Source organism: Lichenostomus cassidix, chromosome 1 (assembly GCF_008360975.1).
Source record: "Lichenostomus cassidix isolate B80296 chromosome 1, HeHo_3.0, whole genome shotgun sequence".
NCBI classification, from domain to species: domain Eukaryota; kingdom Metazoa; phylum Chordata; class Aves; order Passeriformes; family Meliphagidae; genus Lichenostomus; species Lichenostomus cassidix.
Genome location: NC_139479.1, coordinates 382,842 through 404,109, shown reverse-complemented (window position 1 = coordinate 404,109; position 21,268 = coordinate 382,842). Strand labels below are relative to the sequence as shown.

At 58.4% G+C, this 21,268-nt stretch overlaps 2 protein-coding genes across 8 annotated transcripts in view; one reads left to right on the top strand and one right to left on the bottom strand.

Annotated features, from left to right (window-relative positions):
* Window positions 1–836: 836 nt before the first annotated feature.
* Window positions 837–15,754, bottom strand: PGAP2 (post-GPI attachment to proteins 2). 3 transcript variants are annotated; one of them, XM_085069700.1, is made up of 6 exons: window positions 15,644–15,754; window positions 13,086–13,259; window positions 11,707–11,959; window positions 9,029–9,135; window positions 1,568–1,676; window positions 837–1,104 (listed from the first exon to the last, which is right to left on the bottom strand). In XM_085069700.1, exons 2-6 carry the CDS (start codon window positions 13,248–13,250, stop codon window positions 974–976), a joined length of 765 nt encoding a protein of 254 aa, XP_084925826.1. In that variant the 5' UTR covers window positions 13,251–13,259; window positions 15,644–15,754; the 3' UTR covers window positions 837–973. The 3 variants fall into 3 exon arrangements, with proteins under 3 accessions (XP_084925826.1, XP_084925987.1, XP_084925905.1); XM_085069861.1 differs by having other exon boundaries at window positions 9,041–9,135; XM_085069779.1 differs by lacking the exon at window positions 15,644–15,754 and adding an exon at window positions 14,171–14,452.
* A 338-nt stretch (window positions 15,755–16,092) lies between these two features.
* The window catches only part of NUP98 (nucleoporin 98 and 96 precursor), a 33,815-nt gene continuing 28,639 nt past the window's right edge, over window positions 16,093–21,268 (top strand). For 2 of the 5 annotated variants that reach the window (XM_085069489.1, XM_085069143.1), the window contains exons 1-5: window positions 16,093–16,260; window positions 17,459–17,605; window positions 19,703–19,805; window positions 20,236–20,337; window positions 20,527–20,706. In XM_085069489.1, the coding sequence (XP_084925615.1) occupies window positions 19,733–19,805; window positions 20,236–20,337; window positions 20,527–20,706 (355 nt within the window). In that variant the 5' untranslated portion in view covers window positions 16,093–16,260; window positions 17,459–17,605; window positions 19,703–19,732. The remainder of the gene's footprint in view (window positions 16,261–17,458; window positions 17,606–19,702; window positions 19,806–20,235; window positions 20,338–20,526; window positions 20,707–21,268) is intronic. The other 3 variants (XM_085069233.1, XM_085069323.1, XM_085069410.1) reach the window with 3 other exon arrangements.

The following is a 21,268-nucleotide window of genomic DNA, read 5'->3' as shown; positions in this document are numbered from 1 at the left end:
TTCTCAGGGGGACCATCACCACTGAGAAGAGCAGCTGGAGAGGATCAATGCAACATCGTTGGGATCCATGGATGGTGATATTTTCTTTATTCTGTCTCTGTCACCCTCTTTCTGTCCCTCCCCACCTCTTTTCCTGCTTCTCCTTTTCCCCTCTCTCATATATACTTTCAAATAAAACCCATACCATTGACTGGCATATGGTCTTGTTTGCACCTTAATTCGGGCAGAGGTATTTCCAAAGAACCTTAATATTTGGATCACAACAGCCCCTTCCAGCAGCACTGCAGGAGCCTGGGTACACTGCCACCCCCCAGCTGTGTCCCCTGCACCCTGGCAGCCAGAGCTGCACATCTGGGGCACTGCTGGACCCCAACAATCCCAGCACCAGCACACTCACCCTTCCTCCCCAAAGTGGGCTGCAATGGGCACAGCAGCAGCCCTGTGCTGCTGGGGGCTCCTGGGAAAGGCAGGAAGGAGCTGTGGATGCTCCCAGACCTGCTCTGCCCCATGTGCCCTCGCCTTGCTCCAGGCAGTCCTTGCACAAGCCAGCAACTTCCTGCTCCCCTCGTGGGAACTCAGGCACGATGGGCCAGGACTCTGCTCCAGTCCAACAGGAGAGCAGTGCCTGCAGCCAGCCCAGAAGGCCACCAGCCCTTTTGGAGGACTTGCCTCAGGACCCCCAGTCTCCAGGCTGAGCAAGGGCAGGGCAGGGCTGGCTCCCTGTGCCCTGATGCTGGGAGCAGAATCCTGCTCTGCCCAGAGCATCCTCCAAAGAAACAGCAGGTCCCTGGGAAGAGCCCCCAGCTCCCCCGGATGAGAGCTGCAGGCGCAGCCAGGGACAAACACTCGCAGGGCCCAGGATCCTGGGATGATCCCGGCATGATCCTTGCAGCAGCTCCACAGCAAACACCCAGCAGGACAGGAAGGGGCTCTGTCTCCCCAGGGAAGAGCAGCCCTCCAGCACCAGGGCTGGCTAGAAGTGCTTGTCCTCCAGCAGCGAGCTCACCACCAGCTCCTTGTTGCCGAAGTCCCAGAAGGCAGTCATGTGGAAGGCCATGTTGGAGAGGACAACCAGGTACTCCAGGAAGGCGAAGACAGTGTACACTGGGGGAGGAAACCCAGCAGGTGAGGGGGAATCACAGCTGGATCTGCCCTGGGAGCTAGGGGGGGTCTCTGGGACACCTGTTTGGGGCAGCAGGGCATGGGCTGGGGGCTTGACCCCCACCAGAGAGGAAGGCCAGGCACCTGGAGCTCCCCTGGGCTGGGACGTGGAAGGCAAGGCATTGGGAGGACATTGGACATCAGGAAGAATTTTTGGACACCAGAAGGAATTTTTTCACTGAAGAGGTGCTCAGGCCTTGGCAGGAGCTGCCCAGGGAGGTTTGCAGTCCCCATCCCTGCAGGTGTCCCAGGAAGGCCTGGCTGTGGCACTCAGTGCTCTGGGCTGCGGACAAGGTGGCCATTGGGAACAGCTGGGACTTGCTGATTCCGGGGATCTTTTCCATCCTTAGTGTGATTCTCTGATTCTGTCACCACCCCAGTCCCTTCCCCACATGCACCCCCTCACCTCCAGGGCCGCAGTACCAGTTGTGGTGGAAGTAAACACACACAGCAAACGCAAACGTGATGAAGGTGAAGAAGAAGAGCAGCTGCTTCCACTTGTACGACTTGCGCTCCTGGAAGAGGCCAAGGGCTGGGTGATGCTGGAGCAGCCATCCCACCCCATCCCATCCCACCCCATCCCATCCCGGCCCCGCACAGCCCCAGGGGTCTCTCTACACCCCAGCCCCAGGCCAGGAGCAGGGGTGGCTTTGGCAGGGCTGTGCCCAGGGCCACCCGGGGTCACACTGCCATGGGGATACAGGGAGTGAGGGAGCCACGGGGTCCAAGCAAACATGGGGACAAGAGCCCCCCGTGCTGGGGTGCACAGTGCTGGGGTGCACAGGGGTCTCCCCAAGGATGGGCCAGTGGCTCTACCAGAGGCAGATCCCACAGCCTAGGTGGCTGCAGGTGGCCCTGGGGCACAGAGAATTCACTGGGTGCTGCACCCCCTCACCCACAACAGTGCCAGGGAGGAGGAAACCACATGAAGGGGCAGCAGCTGGGGCGGGTGCTGCGCTGGAGACCTCACCCAACACACCCTGGCACAGGAGGGGCCTCATCCTGGCACCCAGCACTGCCTCTGATGGGGCAGGAGCAGAGCACAGGGAGGCTCCCAGCAGCCCCACACCCCCAGCTCACAGCTTCTGTGCCCCAGAGCTCAGCCTGCACAAAGGGGACAACCCGGGGCCAGGCCTGTCCCCCACAATGGGCTCCCCCAGCCACTGCCCAGCTCCCCCAAAGCTGGGGGCTGTGGGTGCAGTGACCCCTGGAAGCCACAGCAGGTACAGCCTCCAGTCCCCTTCCTCTATTCCTCCTATCACACTGAGGGTCATGGATAAGGATCCTACAGCTCTGGGGGCAGAGGAACCCCAAAGCATGTCTGGAGCCCAAGCAGGGTGCAGGGGGGCTGCAAGGCAGGGTCAGCCCCACACAAGGGGGCTGGGATGCACAGACAGCCCAGGCTGTTATGGGTGGGAGGGGAATTTCCCCCTCGTCTGACGCTTCACGTGAGACATAAATTCCATTTAGAGGGAGTGCTGATAATAAGGAAAATTTAAATTGCCCCATCACACTTTCCATTACCCCCGGAATGCATGCTGGGGGCTCAGCCAGGGAGGAAAACCCAGAGAGGAAGGACAGATTCACCACGCGGGGACACGCGGGTGACGCCACCTCCAGCCCACGGGCAGCTCCTTCCTGCCGGGACCTCCGAGGGTCCCTGTGGCCAGCAGCAGCTGAGCCGAGGGCAGGGCGTGCCGAGCAGCAGTGCCAGCCAGGAGCGCTGAGCCCCAGCAGAGTTTCACACCGGAAAAGCAGCTCACAAACAGCTGTGCTCTCACTCTGCTCCCACGGCAGCGCAAACGGCTGTGCTCTGCAGCCCCAGCGCAGCCCCAGCACGGCCCAGCACGGCCCAGCACGGCCCCAGCGCACCCACAGAGCCCAGCATAGCCCCAGCACGGCCCCACTGCACCCACACAGCCCTCCAGGGGCTCCAGGGACTGCTGGGGCTGCCAGGCAGCCGAACCTGCCGGGATCACCGAGTCAGACAATAGCTCGGGTCGGAAAGGACCTCACAGCTCATGCGGCTCCAACGCCCTGGTCCTGCTGCAGGAGTTGTCCCTGCAGGAGTGGCCATCCTGTGTCACCACAGTGACCCTGCACCTTTGGGTGCCCTCTGAGCTCCCCCTCTCCCAGTCTGGGCCGAGGATTATCACGTGGATAATTAGGTGTTAATCCCTAATGCCAGGGCACGGCTGGCTCAGCCCAGTGCCTGGGGATCACAGAGTCCCCGGGGGGTCCAGGAGGTGGCACATGGTGACATGCCACGATAGGTGGCACCTCGGGGAGGTCCCCGCAGGAGCACGGGCAGGATGGCCAGGCACAGCAGGGGGACTGCCACCCCTGCCCTGCTGCAGGAGCAAGGCAAAGGGCCAGCCTGCACCTTGGGCAGCATGGATGGAGGGAAGCTGCCCATCCCCTCACTGCTGTAGGCTGAACCCACTGCCCTGCTCACGGCTCAGGCAGTGCCAGGCACTGCCCCTGCTTCCCACGGTCCCAGCTTCGTGGGAATCCCCCAGCTGGGGACATCCCAGGGGTCAGATGGTGGCCCAGAGGAGGGCACCACAATTAGAAGGATGGAGCACATCTGCTGTGAGGAAAGACTTGAAGAACTGGGATTGCTCAACCTGGACAGGGCTGGGAGCCCCCCAGGTCAGTGCCTTGGAGAGGAGCTGGCAGCTCCAAGTTGCCTGGCAGAGACCACTGCACTCCAGCTGCCTGTGAGGAAAAAGCAGGATAAGAAAATCTCAAGGACAGGGTGCTCCCAGCTGAGCTGGTGCCAGGCTCCCCCCTGGCCTGGCTGGGGCTGCCAGGCTGGCACAGCTGTGGCTGCCAACCCTGGCTGTGCAATTTCCTCCTGGCAAGACAGACCAGGGCACCCACAGCCCCTGCAGGCTCCCCCAGTGTCACACAGCCCCCCCAGGGTCTAGCCCAGGAAACCACAGGGGAATTATATTTAGTGCCCAGCTGGCAGGCTGGGCACATTCCCGACACACAAAGGTGAGTCAGGAGCAGGAGGCCAGACAGTGGTGGGGAGAGCGGCTGCAGCAGCCAGCCCTGGGGACAGAGTGGGGACACACTCTGGGATGCTGCTCCCAGCCCACAGAAGGCACTGGGGGTCTCCTTCCCCCATCCTGGGGGAGCCCCAAGTCCTGCAAATGCAGCTCAGGGCTGAGGGGTGGCTGCTGTGAGCCACCGGCAAGGAGGCACAGGAGCCTGCTGCTTCTTCCACTGCCTCCGGAGAGGAAGGACAGAGACCCTGCCCACACCCCAGCTCCTGATGGGGACAGCGATGACAGCGATCTTAAAAGGCAACAGCTCACTCTGTAAGGACCTCCCAAGCACTGGCTCTGCCCTGGAGCCACCATCCCTTTCTGGGGGACAAGTGACACCCACAGGGCTCTGTGTCACACACCAGCCCCAGCTCCCCTCGAGCATTTCCGGGTCCCTGAGGAGAACCCAAAGCCCAAGGGCCCCACAGAGGGCTCAGCTATTTATAGAGGCCCGTCTGAGCCACGCCAGCTCTGCCACGGGCGCTGCGAGCAGCTGGGGTGAAACCACGCATGGTCACCAAGGTGCCTGCGGTCCCTGCTGCTCACACGGCTCTGCAGCGACAGGGACACAGCTCAGCCACCCTGCTGCAGCTCTGAGGGCTCAGCTGGGCCCAGGGGACAGAGGGGGCTGCCCAGAGACACCTCTGCCTTTGCAGTAGGCTGAGCTCAGGCTGTGTGTGCTGCTGATGTTGTGGGTAGAGCCCAGGGCTGATGGCATAGCCAGACTCAGCTCCACTGGCCACAGGATGGGCTGGAAGGGACATTAAAGAACAGCTAGTGCCACCCCAGCCACGGCAGGGACACCTTCCACTGTCCCAGGCTGCTCCAAGCCCCAATGTCCAGCCTGGCCTTGGACACTGCCAGGGATCCAGGGGCAGCCACAGCTTCTCTGGGAATTCCATCCCAGGGCCTCCCCACCCTCCCAGGGAACAATTCCTAATTCCCAATATCCCATCCATCCCTGCCCTCTGGCACTGGGAAGCCATTCCCTGTGTCCTGTCCCTCCAGCCCCTGTCCCCAGTCCCTCTCCAGCTCTCCTGGAGCCCCTTTAGGCCTCTCCTCTCCTGGTGAACACCCCCAGCTCTCCCAGCCTAGCTCCAGAGCTCCTCAGAGAATCTCTGTGGCCTCCTCTGATGGGCCTGAGCCAGCTGGCCCAGTGGCCACCACATGCACAAACTGCTGTCTGCTGGGGCCACCAGCCCTGAGTGGAGGAGGAAATGTGTTTGCAAACAAGAAGTGAAACTGCTCTGCCCCACTGCCCAGCTCTGCAGCTCAGGGCTGGGGGAAGGAGTTTCAAGGGGGGGAGGAGTTCCTGCAGCCAGGCAGGACCAGCAGAGGTGCCAGCCCAGGTGGGCACTGCCACACCACGGCCAAACAGCAAGCATGGAGTGCAGTGATCAGTCACAGCCGGAGGCTCCCAGGCTCCATTTCCCTGTTCCACACATCTCTCTTCTCTGCTTTGCCCCTTCTCCTCCTCTCCCCTGCTTTCTCTTTCCTCCCCTCCCGCAGAGCTCTGTTTTCTTTCTCCCCCTATTTACACCTCTTTACTGGAAACCGCCTGTACTTCCCCACTACAAACCAGTTCCTCCGCACCTTCCTGCCCTCGTGGATCAGCAGTTGCAACAGGAGCCCCGCCGGACGAGAAGCTTTTGCAAGACCAGTTCCTGTCCCTCATGACCAATTCCTGTTCCTCACATGCTGCCAGACCTGGGGAGCTTCAGCCCCTCCAAGAGCACTAAAAGCAGTGCCAGACGCAGGGTTGGGAAGGCACAGCCCCCCTGTTCCTCCTGCAGATGGATTCAGCTTTCCAGCTCCTCACGTGGAGTTTGTCCTGGAGACAGTCCCAGGTTTGGACCTGGAGATCCTGAACTGCCGTGGGGACTTTGTACCGAGGAGAAGGAAGGACAGAACACAGCAGGACCAGAGCCATCCCTTGCCTGTCCCCTCCTGCCACTGCTGGCTGCAGAGCTGGGGGCAGCAAATGTGACCAGAGGCCCCCACAAGAGACACAAATGGAGCCAGAATCTGTCCCCAGGGTGATCCACACGGAGGGATCAGCTGTGCCCTGGCCTAAACCAGCCCCATGAGTGTGGCTGGGCTGCTCACCGGCACTGCCCAAGCCCTCAGATGGGGCAAGCATGTGGCAGAGGCACCTCCCGTGTCCTACTGTCCTGTCCTGCCGAGCCAAACAAGCCACGGGTGTCATAGGAGCCTCACCAAGCCCCACGGGGGCCACCAGCCGTGAGCAGAGCGCTTGAGGAATGCAGAGAGTGGGACAAACCCAGGAGGATCCATGGGAATGGTTGGTGGCAGGAGCCCAACACACATCACCGGACACAGCAGGGACACAGCAGCTGCAGTGACAAGAAGTCCCTTAGCCAAAGGTGACGCCTGGTGGTGTGACAAGCACTGTGCCCTCTTCACCCCGACACAGCCAGTCTGGGAGCTGCGTCACCCCGTAGCGCCTGCCTCCTCCTCCTTCCTCACCTGTCACCCTCATGCCCTGGGCGACAGCTCCATCCTGTGGCCCTGCACGAAGCTGGCACAGGGACACCACACCCCCTGTGGTCAGGGCTGGCCCTGGAGGGCTCCTCTCTCCTTGAGGAAAGCCCTGGCTTTGGGGGGACCACACACCCCCGAGGGCAGCTCCCCTCCACCAGCAGGGCTGTTCCAGGATGGGAGGAGGAAGCCGGGTGGTGGCATTGTGCCACGCGGTGGCAGGTTCAGCCAACGTGTCACCATGTCCCCTGCCCTCCCCCCTCCCCCCCGGGGGATGTGCAGATTCCTCCACTCCTCATGTAGAGTCAACAGAACCACCGAGGGTGGAAAATCCCTCTGAGACCACTGAGTCCAACTGCTCCCCAGCAGTGCCAGGGCCACCACTAACCCATGTCCCCAAGTGCCACATCCACGGGGCTGTGAAATCCCTCCAGGGATGTGACTCCACCACTGCCCCGGGCAGCCCTGTCTGAGAAGGAATTTTCCCAATATCCACCCTGAGCCTCCCCTGGCCCAGCCTGAGGCTGTTCCCTCTCCTGCTGTCCCTGTTCCCTGGAGCACAGCCTGACCCCCCGGCTGTCCCCTCCTGGCAGCAGCTGTGCAGAGCCACAAGGTTCCCCTGACCCTCCTTTGCTCCAGGCTGAGCCCCTCCAGCCCCTTCCCCTTCCCTGGACACACTCTACCCCCCCAATCTCTCTTGCTCCAAGGGGCCCAAAGCTGAGCCCAGAATTTGGGATGCCTCACCCCTGCCTGGTGCAGGGGAGATGAAGCAGCCCCAGTGGGTGACGTGTCAGAGGAGGAGATCCAGGGCTTTGGAGGTCTCACCCAGGGAAAGACAAGCCAAAACAATATGACATAAATAAAGGAAGCTGTGGGAAAGCAGCCAAGGAATGACTGTGAGCTCCTGCTATTCCCATATCACCAGAGAGAACAGAGCACTTCCCAGTGAGCAAGGAGAACCCCAGCATCTCCAGAAGTCCCTTTCCTAAGGAATCTCACAGCCAAACAACTACTGGAAGTTTCTTTTCCATGTCTCTGGAGTAAGGCAGCAGGAGATGGGCTCGGTGAATTGGCGGAAGGGCAGGATAAACAGCACTGATGGAGCAGGAGGTGCTCAGGGACTGCCGGAGCTGAGCTCCCCCAGCACTATCCTGCTGGACACAGAGCTCAGCACCGCCCTGCACACAATCCCTGGGGAGAGGACTGCCCAGCCCTCACCAGCTTCCCAGCCCTGGGGTGCACAAACCTCCGAAGGGCTCTGCTTTGCAAACTGTCACCTTCCTGGGGCAGCACAGCCCCGAGAGCCCTCCCCATGAACACCAGGACCACGAGGGCTGGACTGGGATTATCTGGGGAGAAGTATCCCAAGGGGAAAGGACAGAGTGGTCCAGGGAGCCCAGATCTACAGGGGAAGCCAAGTGTGCAAGAGCCATGTGGGCACAGATGTAGGTCCCACACAGCCTCAGACCTGATGTCCTGCCCTGTGTGGCTGTCAGTGCCCACAGCCCAGGACAAATCTGGATGTCCTGCTCACAGTCCAGGACTCACACCACAAACCAGCACAGCACAGAAGCTGCATCCAGGCAATGGAACCAGGAGCCCCTGGTTGGATCATCCACCAGACCCTCTGACCCCCCAGCCCCTCCCCAGAGAAAGAGCCAGAGCCAGCCTGCTCCACAGAGTCATTCTGGAGGAAAGGGAGAACAACTCCTGCTGCCTGCTGCTGCCAGCTTGCAGGACCAGCAATTCCCAGCACAGGGAAGCCAACTTCAGCTTAGAAACAGGCATGCAGAGGGGATGAGCAATCCCAATCCACAGGGATGCTAACAGTGGTTTTCAATATCATCTCTCAATGAAATCCTTCCCTGTGAGGGTGGGGAGGCCCTGGGATGGAATTCCCAGAGAAGCTGTGGCTGCCCCTGGATCCCTGGCAGTGTCCAAGGCCAGGTTGGACATTGGGGCTTGGAGCAGCCTGGGACAGTGGAAGGTGTCCCTGACATGGCAAGGGTGGCACTGGATGGGATTTAGGGTCCCTTCCAACCTAAACAATTTTGTGATTCTATGATAAAACCAGAAAACAGGAAATGAAGAGCTTCCCCCCCCCACTTTGCTTTGGTTAACAAAGGATTTTGGTGACTGTTTCTCAGTTTCACCTGCTGTTGTTGGCTCCTTTAGCACCTGCTCAGGGTTATTTCACAAGCAAGAACAGCCAAAGCCCTCCAGTGCCAGCCCAGAGCCCTTTCCCAGCTCCCAGCACGGCCCCAAAGCCCTGTCCCAGCTCCCAGCACAGAGAGAAGAAAGGAAAGTGTCTGTACCTCGGGACTTACTGTGTGTTTCTTAGTCATTCTCCAGAGGATGCAGGTGAGCAGCATGTGGCCCAGGGCCGATGTGATGAACACAATGAAGGCATTTTCGTGGATTGCTGCATCAACAAACAACAGGTTTCCTGTTCAATCCGAGCCAGGAGCGCAAGGGGAACGGGGGGCAGGATTTGGGAGACCTCTGTGCAGGAGGTGGCTCTGCTAAGAGCCCCATGATGCTGGGACTGCAGTGGGGTCTTTGCAGGAGACAGGCACAGCACAGCTCCATAACCTGCTTGTGGTGCCTCAGATCCCCCTGGAAGGGGATACAAGTGCCTGGAAGACTTATCCCAAAGTGCCAGGAGGGTGTTTGTGCTCTGGGACCATCGCTTCACACAGCTGTAAACTCAGAGACCTTTGGGAGCAGCTCAGCATCACCACTGTTGTTCTAGGGATGGGGAAACTGAGCCACAGGGTGCAGAATGAGCCAGTAAAAATACAGAAAAGTCCATCTTCTGGCCCCCTGTATTACCTACCTGCCAAATAGCACCATCAGCAGCCTCATCTCCAGCACTGAGGTTGCTTTGTGCATACCTGGACTAACTCAGCTCCAGGATCAGGCTGGGGGTGAAGCTGGAGCAAGGCTGAGCCAGAGCTGCTCCTGAGGCCCCAAACCCCACCCAACCTGGGCACCTTCAGCTGAGAGATCTTCACAAGTGCTATTCTGAAAAGGATTTCCCAGCCCCTTCTGCAGAAACTGAACCTCTGGCTGATTTCCTGACCACCTGAACCTCAGAAGGGACTATGCCTGTTTCCCCTCTCCATCCCAAGGGAAGGGAAGCAGGTGAGGAGTGAGGTATCAGTAGGTGGGAGAGGTCAGACCAGGATGTCCTGCAGGGATGATTAACCTGAGCATGGCAGCTCAGGGCTGAAACTTTCCTACCAGCCATGGGATTAGTCTGGGAGGAGGATCTGAGGAAGTGGGTCAGCCTCGGGTCCTGGGGCAGCTCTGCCCAGCCACACCTCGGGCTGCCCCTCCCAGGGCTCTGCCAGGCCAGGCCAGACAGGTCAAGGTATCCAAACCTCAAAGGAGCACCTGGATTTCCAAGGGCAGGGTGCCAGCATGGACAAGGTGGAGAAGCCTCTGGCTGCAGACCCTGCCATGAGGGGACACTGGGACACCTTGCCATAGGGACAGGGAATGCTGGCAGGAGACAAAGAGGGTGAGCTGGGCCCAGGGACATGTCCTAGAGCACAGTCCTCCATCAGCAGGAGGTTCCTGTCCTGCCATCCCAGTCACTGGGCTCCACCACAGATCATCCCACCAAAGGCTGGGAGAGATCTGGGACTGTTTACAGCAGCACAACCCTGAACCCCAGAATGGTTTGGGTTGGGAAGGACATTAAAAACCTTTTCATCTCACCCCTGCCATGGCAGGGACACCTTCCACTGTCCCAGGCTGCTCCAAGCCCCAGTGTCCAACCTGGCCTTGGACACTGCCAGGGATCCAGGGGCAGCCACAGCTTCTCTGGGAATTCCATCCCAGGGCCTCCCCACCCTGCCAGGGAACAACTCCTTCCCAATATCCCATCCATCCCTGCCCTCTGGCAGTGGGAATCCATTCCCTGTGTCCTGTCACTCCACTGTTTGTTCAAAGTCCCTCTCCAGAATATAGCTGGACACAATATCCATCATCACCATCCAGCTGTGCAGGGAAAGCCAACACATTACTTTCCTGCTGATAAATCCCAGCATGGGGTTTGTTCCCACTGCAACAGCACCACCTTGCAGGCTCCTGGATTTCAGTTCCAGGATAAACTCTCCAGTCAATCCCTGGTGCCTCCTCCAGACCTTAGGATGAAACAGCAGCTGAATATCGTCACTGGCACTTAAGTTTGTCTGAGATGAGACCATGTGGGGGAAGAGAATTTCCCAGCCTGTTGTGGTTTTAGACACATGGATTTAACTTGAAAAACTCTGATTCTCTTTCCATGAACTATCAGAGGGCTGGAGCCTCTCTGCTCTGGAGCCAAGAAGGAGAGCTGGGGCTGTTGACCTGGAGAGAAGGCTCCGGGGAGACCTGACAGCCCTTCCAGGGCCTAATGGAGAGCTGGAGAGGGACTGGGGACAAGGGCTGGAGGGACAGGACATAGGGAATGGCTTCCCAGTGTCAGAGGGCGGGGAGAGATGGGATATTGGGAAGGAATTGTTCCCTGGCAGGGTGGGGAGGCCCTGGGATGGAATTCCCAGAGAAGCTGTGGCTGCCCCTGGATCCCTGGCAGTGTCCAAGGCCAGGTTGGACATTGGGGCTTGGAGCAGCCTGGGACAGTGGAAGGTGTCCCTGCCATGGCAGGGGTGGCACTGGATGGGCTTTAAGGGGATGGAGGGAAAGCAGGATGAGCTCTGACCCACCTCTGGTCGCCTCAGCTCATGGGTGGAACCAAGGGCCAAGGCCTGATCCAGGCTCCATCCCAAAACTGAACCCCTGGCTTCAACCAATTATCAGCAGCCTAGAACTGTGGGAAGAGCACAGCTACTTGCATGTTACAACCATATCCTTCCTATAACCACTAACTTTAATACAATATCTGGTTTTTTTTAACTCCTTTTTCTTTCCTAAAAATGTTTTTTCCTCATTCCAAAGCAGAGGCCCAAGGCAGGGCTCAGCAGGGCGGGGTGAGGGTGACACCTACCATAGTTTTCAGTGGAGGACACGTAGGTGAGGATGAGGAGGGCGAAGTTCTCGAGCAGGTTGAGCAGCAGGGTGACGTGGCACAGGCGCAGGTAGCGCGGGTGGGGACAGTGGCAGCTCTGGTAGTGGTTCCAGTAGGCCACAGCCACGAGGACCCGCGGGGCCGAGTGCAGGCCGATGCACAGGCGCCACACGTAGCGCTGGGGCGTCTCGCCGCCGATGGCCGCGCTGATGGACGGCAGGTAGTTGGGCACCTGCAGGGACATGGGCTCGTGGGGACAGGCACACGGTGTCACAGTCATCCTCTTCCAGGCTAAAACTGTGCTTTTGTAAATTCTAAATGAGTTTATTGCGATTCCCAAAGCCAGGCAATGTATTGTGGCATTGCTCCATGTGCATCCCTTAGGGTCATGGACACCACAGCTCTGCTGGGACAGTCCTGTCCAGGGACCTGCTCAGCTCTCTTGCCGTTATGCTTTTGATCATCCCTAGAATCCCAGAATGGTTTGGGTTGGAAGGACCTTACAGCCCAGGGTCACCTTCCACTGTCCCAGGCTGCTCCAAGCCCCAATGTCCAGCCTGGCCTTGGACACTGCCAGGGATCCAGGGGCAGCCACAGCTTCTCTGGGAGTTCTATCCCAGGGCCTCCCCACCCTGCCAGGGAACAATTCCTTCCCAACATCCCACCTAACTTTGCCCTCTGGCACTGGGAAGCCATTCTCCCTTTCCTGGCATTCCAGACCCTGCTAAAGTTCTCCTGCTGGTGTGAGATGACTCCTACTCTGCCTTCCCAGCTTGTATGCAGCTGCTCATCCAGCAGCCTGAAAGCCTTGGGGAGGAGGCCAATCTCATCCCATATGGAGCTCTATACCATCCCTTCCCAGACATCTGTGACTCCTCTGAACTCCAGCAGAGCTGGGGGCAGCAGCTCTGGACTGACCTACCCACAGGACAATGGATTTCCCTTCAGCTTCCCCACCCTAATTCTTCACTGCAGTAACCCCCAACGTTCCCAGCCCAGACACCAGCCTGCCCAGCCTGTATTTCCCTCAGTCCCAGTACAAAGTTAAACCTGTGGCTGCCAGTCCTGGGGCATCACAAGGACAATTAAACAGTGCAGCTTGTTCTGAATTCTGTAACACTTCTGGTGGGAAAGCACAGGAGAGGAGCCCAGGAGGAGAGAGGAAAGGAGAGAGGAGTCCAGAAGGTGCATAGGAGCCCAAGAGGAGAAAGGAGCACAGAAAGAGGGAGAGAAGGCCAGGGGAGGAGAGAGAAAGGCCCAGGAAGAGCAAGAGGAGCCCATGAGGACACAGGGGCTCTGTCACCCCCCAGCTGCCCCAACCCTACAGCAATGTGGGTTTTGCCCACGCAGTCTCTCACCCCACAGTGGGTCGCAGTCGTCTCACGAAAGTGGAAGAGCAGAGACCAGATGACACAGAAGAGGAAGCCAAAGAGAGGGCAGAACACAGTGCCGAGGGCCAGCGTGGTGAAACGCAGCCGGAACAGGATCCCGTCCCGATCCAGCGGCAGCGGGACCTGCAGCATCTTGGAAACCTGGAAGCAAACAAATAAGAGTATGACTGGGGTGCTCTGTCCTCCTGCTCTGACAACATGGGCAATCAGTCACAGGCTGGGCTTGATGACCCTGGGGGGCTTTTCCAAACTCAGTGATTCTGGGGTTCTGTCCAGCCCCACAGAGCCCTGGGCAGGGACAGACACAGGGATCAGCCCCTCACACCCTGTGTGACCCCACAGCCCCAGGGGGGGCAGCACAGAAAGCAGCCAAAGAAAACCCCATTGTGGGGACACAGGAACCCCGAGACTCACAGAGAGCAGGGAGCAGGGGCAGAGCAGGGCCTTTCCCTACAGCCCTGCAGAGGGATCTGGCAGGAAGGGCACGTGAGCTCTGTCCCGCGGGATGCATCCAGACCATTCCCTGTGCTCGGGGCAGTGCTGACACAGCCAGGAGCTGCAGTTCCTTTGCTGTGGCACATCCCAGCACCCACAGCCCTCCCCGCCCCCCTGCACCCGGCGTGTGCATGGGCAGCTCTGCCTGGTGCTGGGCCAGCGTCTCCGTTTGGGAGACAAAGGTGCTCAGGAGGAAACGCTCAGGGATGAGCACCTCCTCCCAAGGGAAAAGGGCTTCCCCCTCTTCCCTCTGCCAATGAAACAAATTAACAACAGCAAATGAAAGCGGAGGGGAAAAAAGGCGACTATTTATTAACACGGAAGAACTAACTATCTATTAACACAAAATGAAAGTGAGCAACACGGGAAAAGGGTGCTGCAAGGAGCCGATGGCACAGTAGGCGGAGCTGGTGGCTCTTGGTGACTCTGCCTCCTCACTCACGGAGTGGGTTCCTCGCAGCTCGGGCCGGCCGGGTAACCCCACCGGCCAGCTGGGCTGGAGAGACGGGCAGGAGGGTAGGGAGACCAGGGGGAGGAAAAGGAAAAACAAACAAAACCTCTTTCAAAACTAGCACGGGACGGAGAGCCGCCCCCTCACGAAGCCTCGGTCAAGAGCCGCCGAGCTGCCGCGTGTCCGAGCGCCGCTGACCCCCCGGCCGCCGGGCCGGGCCGCCTTTATAGCTAACCTTGCACGTGTGGCTCGTTACACCGAGCCAGCCCAGGGCCCGCCCCGCGGCCTGCCTTAAAGGTACAGCGGCTGTGGGCATCAAGCAGACAGGTGAGGAATAAAGTGGTGTCATAGTGTCACCGCAGGACAGCCAGGGCAGCTCGGGCTGGAGAGCAGGAAAGGTTGTTCCCCCAGAGGGTGCTGGCACTGCCCAGGCTCCCCAGGGAATGGGCACAGCCTGAGGCTGCCAGAGCTCCAGGAGCCTTTGGACAGCACTGCCAGGGATGCCCAGGCTGGCATTGCTGGGGGTCTGGGCAGGGACAGCTGTGGGATTCTGATCCTTGGGGGTCCTTCCCACTCAGGAATTCCATGATTCCATAAACCCCCAGCTGCAGGATCAGGGCAGCACAAGCCCCACACAACAATGAAGCCAGGGCTCTGTCAGGTTGGGAACACTGGGATGGGCACCACTGGAGCCTGGCAGAGCCCCAGAACAGGGGTGCCCCCAGCCCAGGGCTCCGTGTTCTGCCCCAAGGGATCAGGCTGGCATGGATCCCACCTCACCACCCCCTGGCTGCGGGACAAATCCGATTTACGGACAATCCCGGAGCCACCTGGGCAGTGCCCAGGGCAGCACGGCCACCCCTCTGCCAGCACCACAAGCCCCCCGCAAAGAAGGCACCGAACCCCAGTACTGCAGCAGCACGGAAAGCAGAGCTCAGCCCCATCTAGGCTGCTGGGCAGGGACAGAGGGAATTATTAGCAGGATAGAAGTAAAGAGAAAGAGAAGCTCCAAAGGCTGGGGACTGGGTGTGAAGGGGTCCCCGGCCGGCCCAGACTCCCATCTCCCGAGGAGGATGCCCCACGGCTCGGGACAGGGATGGACACCCCAAACCCTGTCCCTCCCTCGGGGCCGTGGGGACAGCCGGGGGTCCCAAAGCAGGAGCCCCCTCAGCCTCCACCCTCCCTGCCCCCGAGCGCCTTGCCCAAAGAGGGCAAGCAAAAGGCAAATATTTTGTATCATGTCGAATGGCCCCGAGCTGTCCTGCAGGAGAGGAGGTGCACCACCCCGAGATCTCCCCCGCGTACCCCTTAGAGACCCCCCGAGACTCCCGCGGGTACCCCGCACCCCCTTAGAGACCCCCCGAGATCCCCGCGGGTACCCCGCACCCCCTTAAAGACCCCCTGGGACCCTTCCCCAGGCACCCCACATTCCCCCAGGATCCCCCCAGCTGCCCCGCTCCCCAAGACCCGCAGGGTCTGGCAGTGACTGACCCCTCCGGACACCCCAGAGCCCCTCCCTGGGTCTCCCTCCCCACAACCCGCGTGTCCCACCGCGACGGACCCCCGACACCCCTCTCACCGCTCAGCCCCCCTCGCGCCGCTCCATGTCCCGGCCCGGCAGCACCACCACGCCTCCTCCGCCTTTTCCGCCTTTTCCGCCTTTTCCGCCTCCTCCTCTTCCTCCCGTCCTCCCGCCCCTTCCTCTCCTCTCCTCTCCTCTCCCTGCCCTCCCGCCCAGCCCCGCTGAGGGCCCGCAGGGGGCGGGGCCAGCTCCCCGCGCCGCCGCACACCATTGGTCCTCGCGGAGAAGCCCCGCCCCCCCAAACGCCCCGGATGTCGGGGCGGCGCCGAGACGCAGCCGTTCTGGACCCTTCCGCGGCGCCAAGCCCCGCCCCCTCCGCTGCCCGCCCGCCCAATGGGCGCTCGGTGCGCGGCGCCGCTTCGCCCAATCAGCGTTGAGCGCAGGGGGAGAGCGGAGGGCGCGGCCAATAGAAAGCGGAAGCGCAGCCGGGGGGCGGGGCTCGGGCGGCGCGCGGGGGTGGCCGGGAGTGCGCGCGCGGGCTGTGACGCAGCTGCGGCCCCGTGAGGCGGTGGCGGCACCGCGGGCCCGACCTGGCCCGGCCGCTCCGAGCGGCGCTTCTCGCTACCTGCGGCGACCACCGGCGCCTGCCGGGGCTGCCCTGCCCGGCACCCGCGGTGAGCACCGGGGCCTGGCTGCCCGGCACGGCACGGCTGCGGCCCCTCGCCAGGCCTTTTGTGCCGGGAGACCGGGTGGTCCCGGGAGGAGGGGGGGTGGCGCGCGGGGAGGCTCCGGGACGGAGGAAGGGCCGGGGAGAGGCGGGAAGGGCCGTGAGCGGGTCGGATTTCTCGGGGGAGACCCGCTCCCCCTGCCCCGCCGGTCTCTGGTATACCTGCCCGCTTTTGGGGTTTTTTTAGGCGTTTTTGGGGGTCCCGGTGCGGGTCCCGGTGGGGATTCCGAGTATTTTCCCCCGGCAATACGCGGCTCTGGATGCGGATAACGGCCCGGCTGCCCCCGGGCCGGAGTGGCACTGCAGCCTCCCCGTGGGAGTTATTTACTGTCGTGTTGGTTAGCTGGGTTCAAAGTTGGGTTGGTTACGTACGATTTGAAGTTACGTTGATGTCTGGGGTTTCTTTGGGGCGCTTTACGGGGCTTTTGTGCTCTCGCTGTTAAACTTCAACTAGAACCCTTGGCGTGAGGAGATTCCTGCTGAGCTGGGGGTGCAGCGAGCGGCACATTGTGTAAAGCCCTAGAGATTTGCTAATTCTGCTCCAGCTCCTAAGTTCACAGAATCCTGGAATCAGCGAGGTTGGAAAAGCCCTCCCAGCCCATGGAGTCCCAGCTGTGCCCAATGGGCACCTTGTCCCCAGCGCAGAGCACTGAGTGCCACAGCCAGGCCTTCCTGGGACACCTGCAGGGATGGGGACTGCAAACCTCCCTGGGCAGCTCCTGCCAAGGCCTGAGCACCCTTTCCATGCAGAAATTCCTGCTGCTGGCCAAGCTGAGCCTCCCCTGGCCCAGCCTGAGGCTGTTCCCTCTCCTGCTGTCCCTGTTCCCTGGAGCACAGCCTGACCCCCCGGCTGTCCCCTCCTGGCAGCAGCTGTGCAGAGCCACAAGGTTCCCCTGAGCCTCCTTTGCTCCAGGCTCAGCTCTCTCCCAGCTCCCTCAGCAGTTTTCCAGACCCTTCCCAGCTCCATTCCCTTCCCTGGACACTCTGCAGCCCCTCAATGTCTCTGTTTCCCTGAGGGGTCTAGAACTGGACACAGCCCTGGAGGTGCAGGGAAGGAGGGGTGGGTGTGAAGTACAACAAAATACACCCTGTGGGAGAGGCAAATCTTTCCATAACTTTTTTTTTTTCACAAAATGATATTTCAGCTTTCTTCTTAGGTAGGGTTTGGCGTTTAATGATCTCAGGACAATGTAAGAGCAGTGGCTTAAAAAAGAGGAACCACGGAAAATGAGGGACTTGGGAATTTGCAGATAAGGCTGAGAGTCACAGCATCGGACAACTGGAAACTGCAGGTGATTTCTGTCTGGTCTGAAACAGAGACTTGCACTGGGGCAAGGGGAGATGGCTGAAAATGTTCCATAAGAATAGAGAAGTGTGTTTGGGAGCATTGGTGGAGAGGGAGGTGGGGTGGGGTTCAGGCTGGAGAAAAGGAGGCTGGGGGGGACCTTACCACTCTCATAGCTCCCTGACAGGAGGCTCAGCTTGGCCAGCAGCAGGAATTTCTGCATGGAAAGGGTGCTCAGGCCTTGGCAGGAGCTGCCCAGGGAGGTTTGCAGTCCCCATCCCTGCAGGTGTCCCAGGAAGGCCTGGCTGTGGCACTCAGTGCTCTGGGCTGGGGACAAGGTGGCCATTGGGCACAGCTGGGACTGCATGGGCTGGGAGGGCTTTGCCAGCCTCAGGGATTCTGTGGGAGAAAGTGAGGAGGGCTCAGGGCTCAGTGTTACTCTGTGCCAGAGGAGCTCTCCCAGGAGAAGTTCTCATCTTTGGGGACTCTCAGAATTTGGCAGAGCAGCTTTTTCTGGCTTTTACCAGGATCATTTCACTGAAATTCCTCTTCCTGTGACAAATGAAATCTATAAGGATTTGCCTGTGGGAGTGTGGAGACCCTTAACACTCTACAATTGTGGTGTGTGGCTGTTGGAGTCATTGGAGGTGACACAAATCATGTGTTTAGTTCATGTGTCAGGCAAGTGTGTGATAGTGGCTGCTCTGGGCTGATTTAGTCTCCAGTTGTTCAGGGATGGTAGAAGGCTGTGGCTGCTCCCAGTCTGGATTTGGCAGTTCCTAGAAAGTGCTGTTGGTTTTAGGGAAACAAACACTTTGATTTCAAGGATGGGCAGGTGGATGTAGTGATTTCCCTGCGGGAAGCTGTGCTGGGTAGTGCCCAGTGCCTGTGTACTTCCCTTGGCTGGGAGGAGATAAAGGGAGCTGGGATGGGGGAAAGCCAAACCTGGGCACAGGGAAAGGGCAGGTTTGGCTTTAACTAGAATTGTTTGGCTTGGGAATATTCCTGGTGTGGGCCATTTTTGAATTGCTGAAGTTCTTAGTTCTGCACTGCTGTGTGTCAGCTGTGGCTTCCAGGGAGTACCTGGGAATGTGGGGGAATTCCTGTGTTTCCTGCTGAGTATGCAAGGGGTTAGGTAATACTGGCATTTTTTTTGGCTAATAGGGCATTATTTTAGTAATGCATACTTGTTTCTGGTTGATGTTGGTATTTTCATTTGGCTAATAATGGCTGGTTTTGGATCGTTACTCCCATTATTTTTAGGTAACTTGGCATTTTTTGAGAGGATACTGGTGTTTTTCAACATTGGCAGCTTCTGGCTAGTATGACTTTTTCTGGTTAATATGGCTTTTTCTTTTGTGAGTTCTAGCTTTTTTTTTTTTTTTTCTATTAGTGGCATTTTGGGGGTAATGTGAGCATTTTTTTGGGAGTAGTACTGGCTGCTTTTGTTAATCCAGCACAGTTTTGGCTACTCTGGAATTTTCAGTGGTGGAGATGCTGGAAAACACCACACAGGTAGGGGTAGTGCTGGATTTGTTGATAAACTCAGGGAGTTGGAGCAGAGTTTATACCTGTTTGTGCTCAGGGTGGAGATTGAGGAGAGGCAGCAGGAATGTGCTGTAAATAAACCCTGTGGGTTGGAAAGGGAATTGGGCCCAGCAAAACTCCCCTGGAACAGCAACTTTTGGGAAGTGCAGAAGCGGGAAGTAGAGGGAAGGTGGATTCCTGTAATCCCTGTGCAGTGAATTCCCCTGTGTCACGTTTGATGCAGTTGGCAAATAGAGTTGAACAGGAAAATCAGTCCTGGAAACCCCTGGGATTGCCACAGCCCAGAACACAGGCTGAGATGTGCAGAAACTCCAGCCATAATTAAGGGTGACACCTTAATTCTAGGGACACTGAAGTTTAGTAATACCTCCTTACCTGTGGTGTCACTGGAATGTTGGTGTCCTTGTGCCCTCCAGGGTTCTGGCAGGGTTTGGAATTGCTCAGTGCCATGAGGTTTGTGCTGAAGGATTCCAGTGGGATTGCTGCCCTCAGCCATGGGGGAGATGGAAAATGAGTTTGCAGGATGAGCTTTCAATAAAATCTGAATTCTTTCCAGGTCTAGGGGAAAACCTGATATATCCTGAAAATGTTTAACAAATCCTTTGGAACTCCGTTTGGAGGCAGCACCGGCTTTGGGACAACTTCAACTTTTGGGCAAAGTAAGTAAAATATCTAAACTGGTTTTAAGGTGGTTTTTAATGGGGTGTTTTTTCCTGGAGTGCAGCTCAGAGGATCCCTTGAAGGTGGTGATTCCTTGTGGGATGGAATTAGGGAACTGCTGGGTGCTCCAGCTGGCCTGGATGAGGTTCAGGAGCCTGAGGCTTCACCCCTAAGCAAGCTTTTACTTTGGGGAGACACCAGGATGCCATGTCTGTTGTGGAAACTTCCTTTTGAAGGAAGGGTGGAAAATGCAATGCTTGGGGAAGGTGATCTCTCTGAGGTTTTTTTGGATTGAAGCAAATCAGGGCTGGGCTTGTTGGGAAGGCTTGCAAGGAAAAGCCATGTATCCTGAGGGGTGTTTGTGGAGCTCCAGCCATAGTTCTCAGGTGCTGGGAAGGGGAGTTCACTGGGCTCTGGTGCTGCTTTCAGATGCAGGCTTTGGTACGACCAGCGGAGGAGCCTTCGGGACGTCGGCCTTCGGCTCCAACAACAACACTGGAGGCCTTTTTGGGAGCACACAGACAAAGCCAGGTACTGCCCTGCTGGAGTGCAACAGGGGCAAAAAAGGGAGGCAGGGGGAGAAAGGGGAAAAACTCCCAAACCAAGGAATCGCCAGCAAAAAATAACCAAACTCCCTCCCAAGCCCAGAATAATAAGAACCCATAAAAGCTCCCAAGCAAAGGAAGTTGTGAAGGATTAACAGCCTGTTTCTGTCTGCAGGAGGGTTGTTTGGATCAACCACGTTCAACCAACCAGCCACCTCCTCCACCAGCACCGGCTTTGGTTTTGGAACATCCACTGGGACATCAAACAGCCTCTTTGGAACCACCAGCACTGGTGGAAGCCTCTTCTCATCCCAGAGTAATGCCTTTGCACAGAACAAACCAGCTGGCTTTGGAAGTGAGTGAAACTGGTGCTCTTGTGCTGTTTGATGGGAGAGCAGGGGAAGCTGGGTGTACCTGGGGGCTGGGACAGGGCTCAGGGTGGCGTCAGGGGGGTTTCTCCTGGAGGATACAGGGACACTCCTGTGCCCACAGCAGCCAAGGGGGAGCCCATGTGCTCCTGAATCTATAGCTGTGATTCCAGCCCTACATTTTAAAATAAGTTGCAAAAGGTGGTGGGCTGGAATTTTTTATTCTGAAATCTGTTCTGGTGCTGTTTGATTTTAGGTTTTTATCTTGTAGAGCAGAGCAGTTATAGTTGGGTTTGTCTGTGTCAGGAGAAGACAGGAAATGCTGTTAAACTCTGCTGTAATTCCATGAAGCAGAAGAAAGTACTTGCAGCCCCTTCTGAGAAGAGAAAGGGAGCCTTGCTGATTCTCTTTTATTGGGGAATACAAATTATTGTATTATTTTCTTCCTGCTTCTCAGGAGTAGAAGGAAACTGGCTGCTGTGGTTTGTCTGATGTTTCTGGGCTGCTGGGTTAGGGACACTCTTCTACAGCAGAGAACTGCTTTAGCAG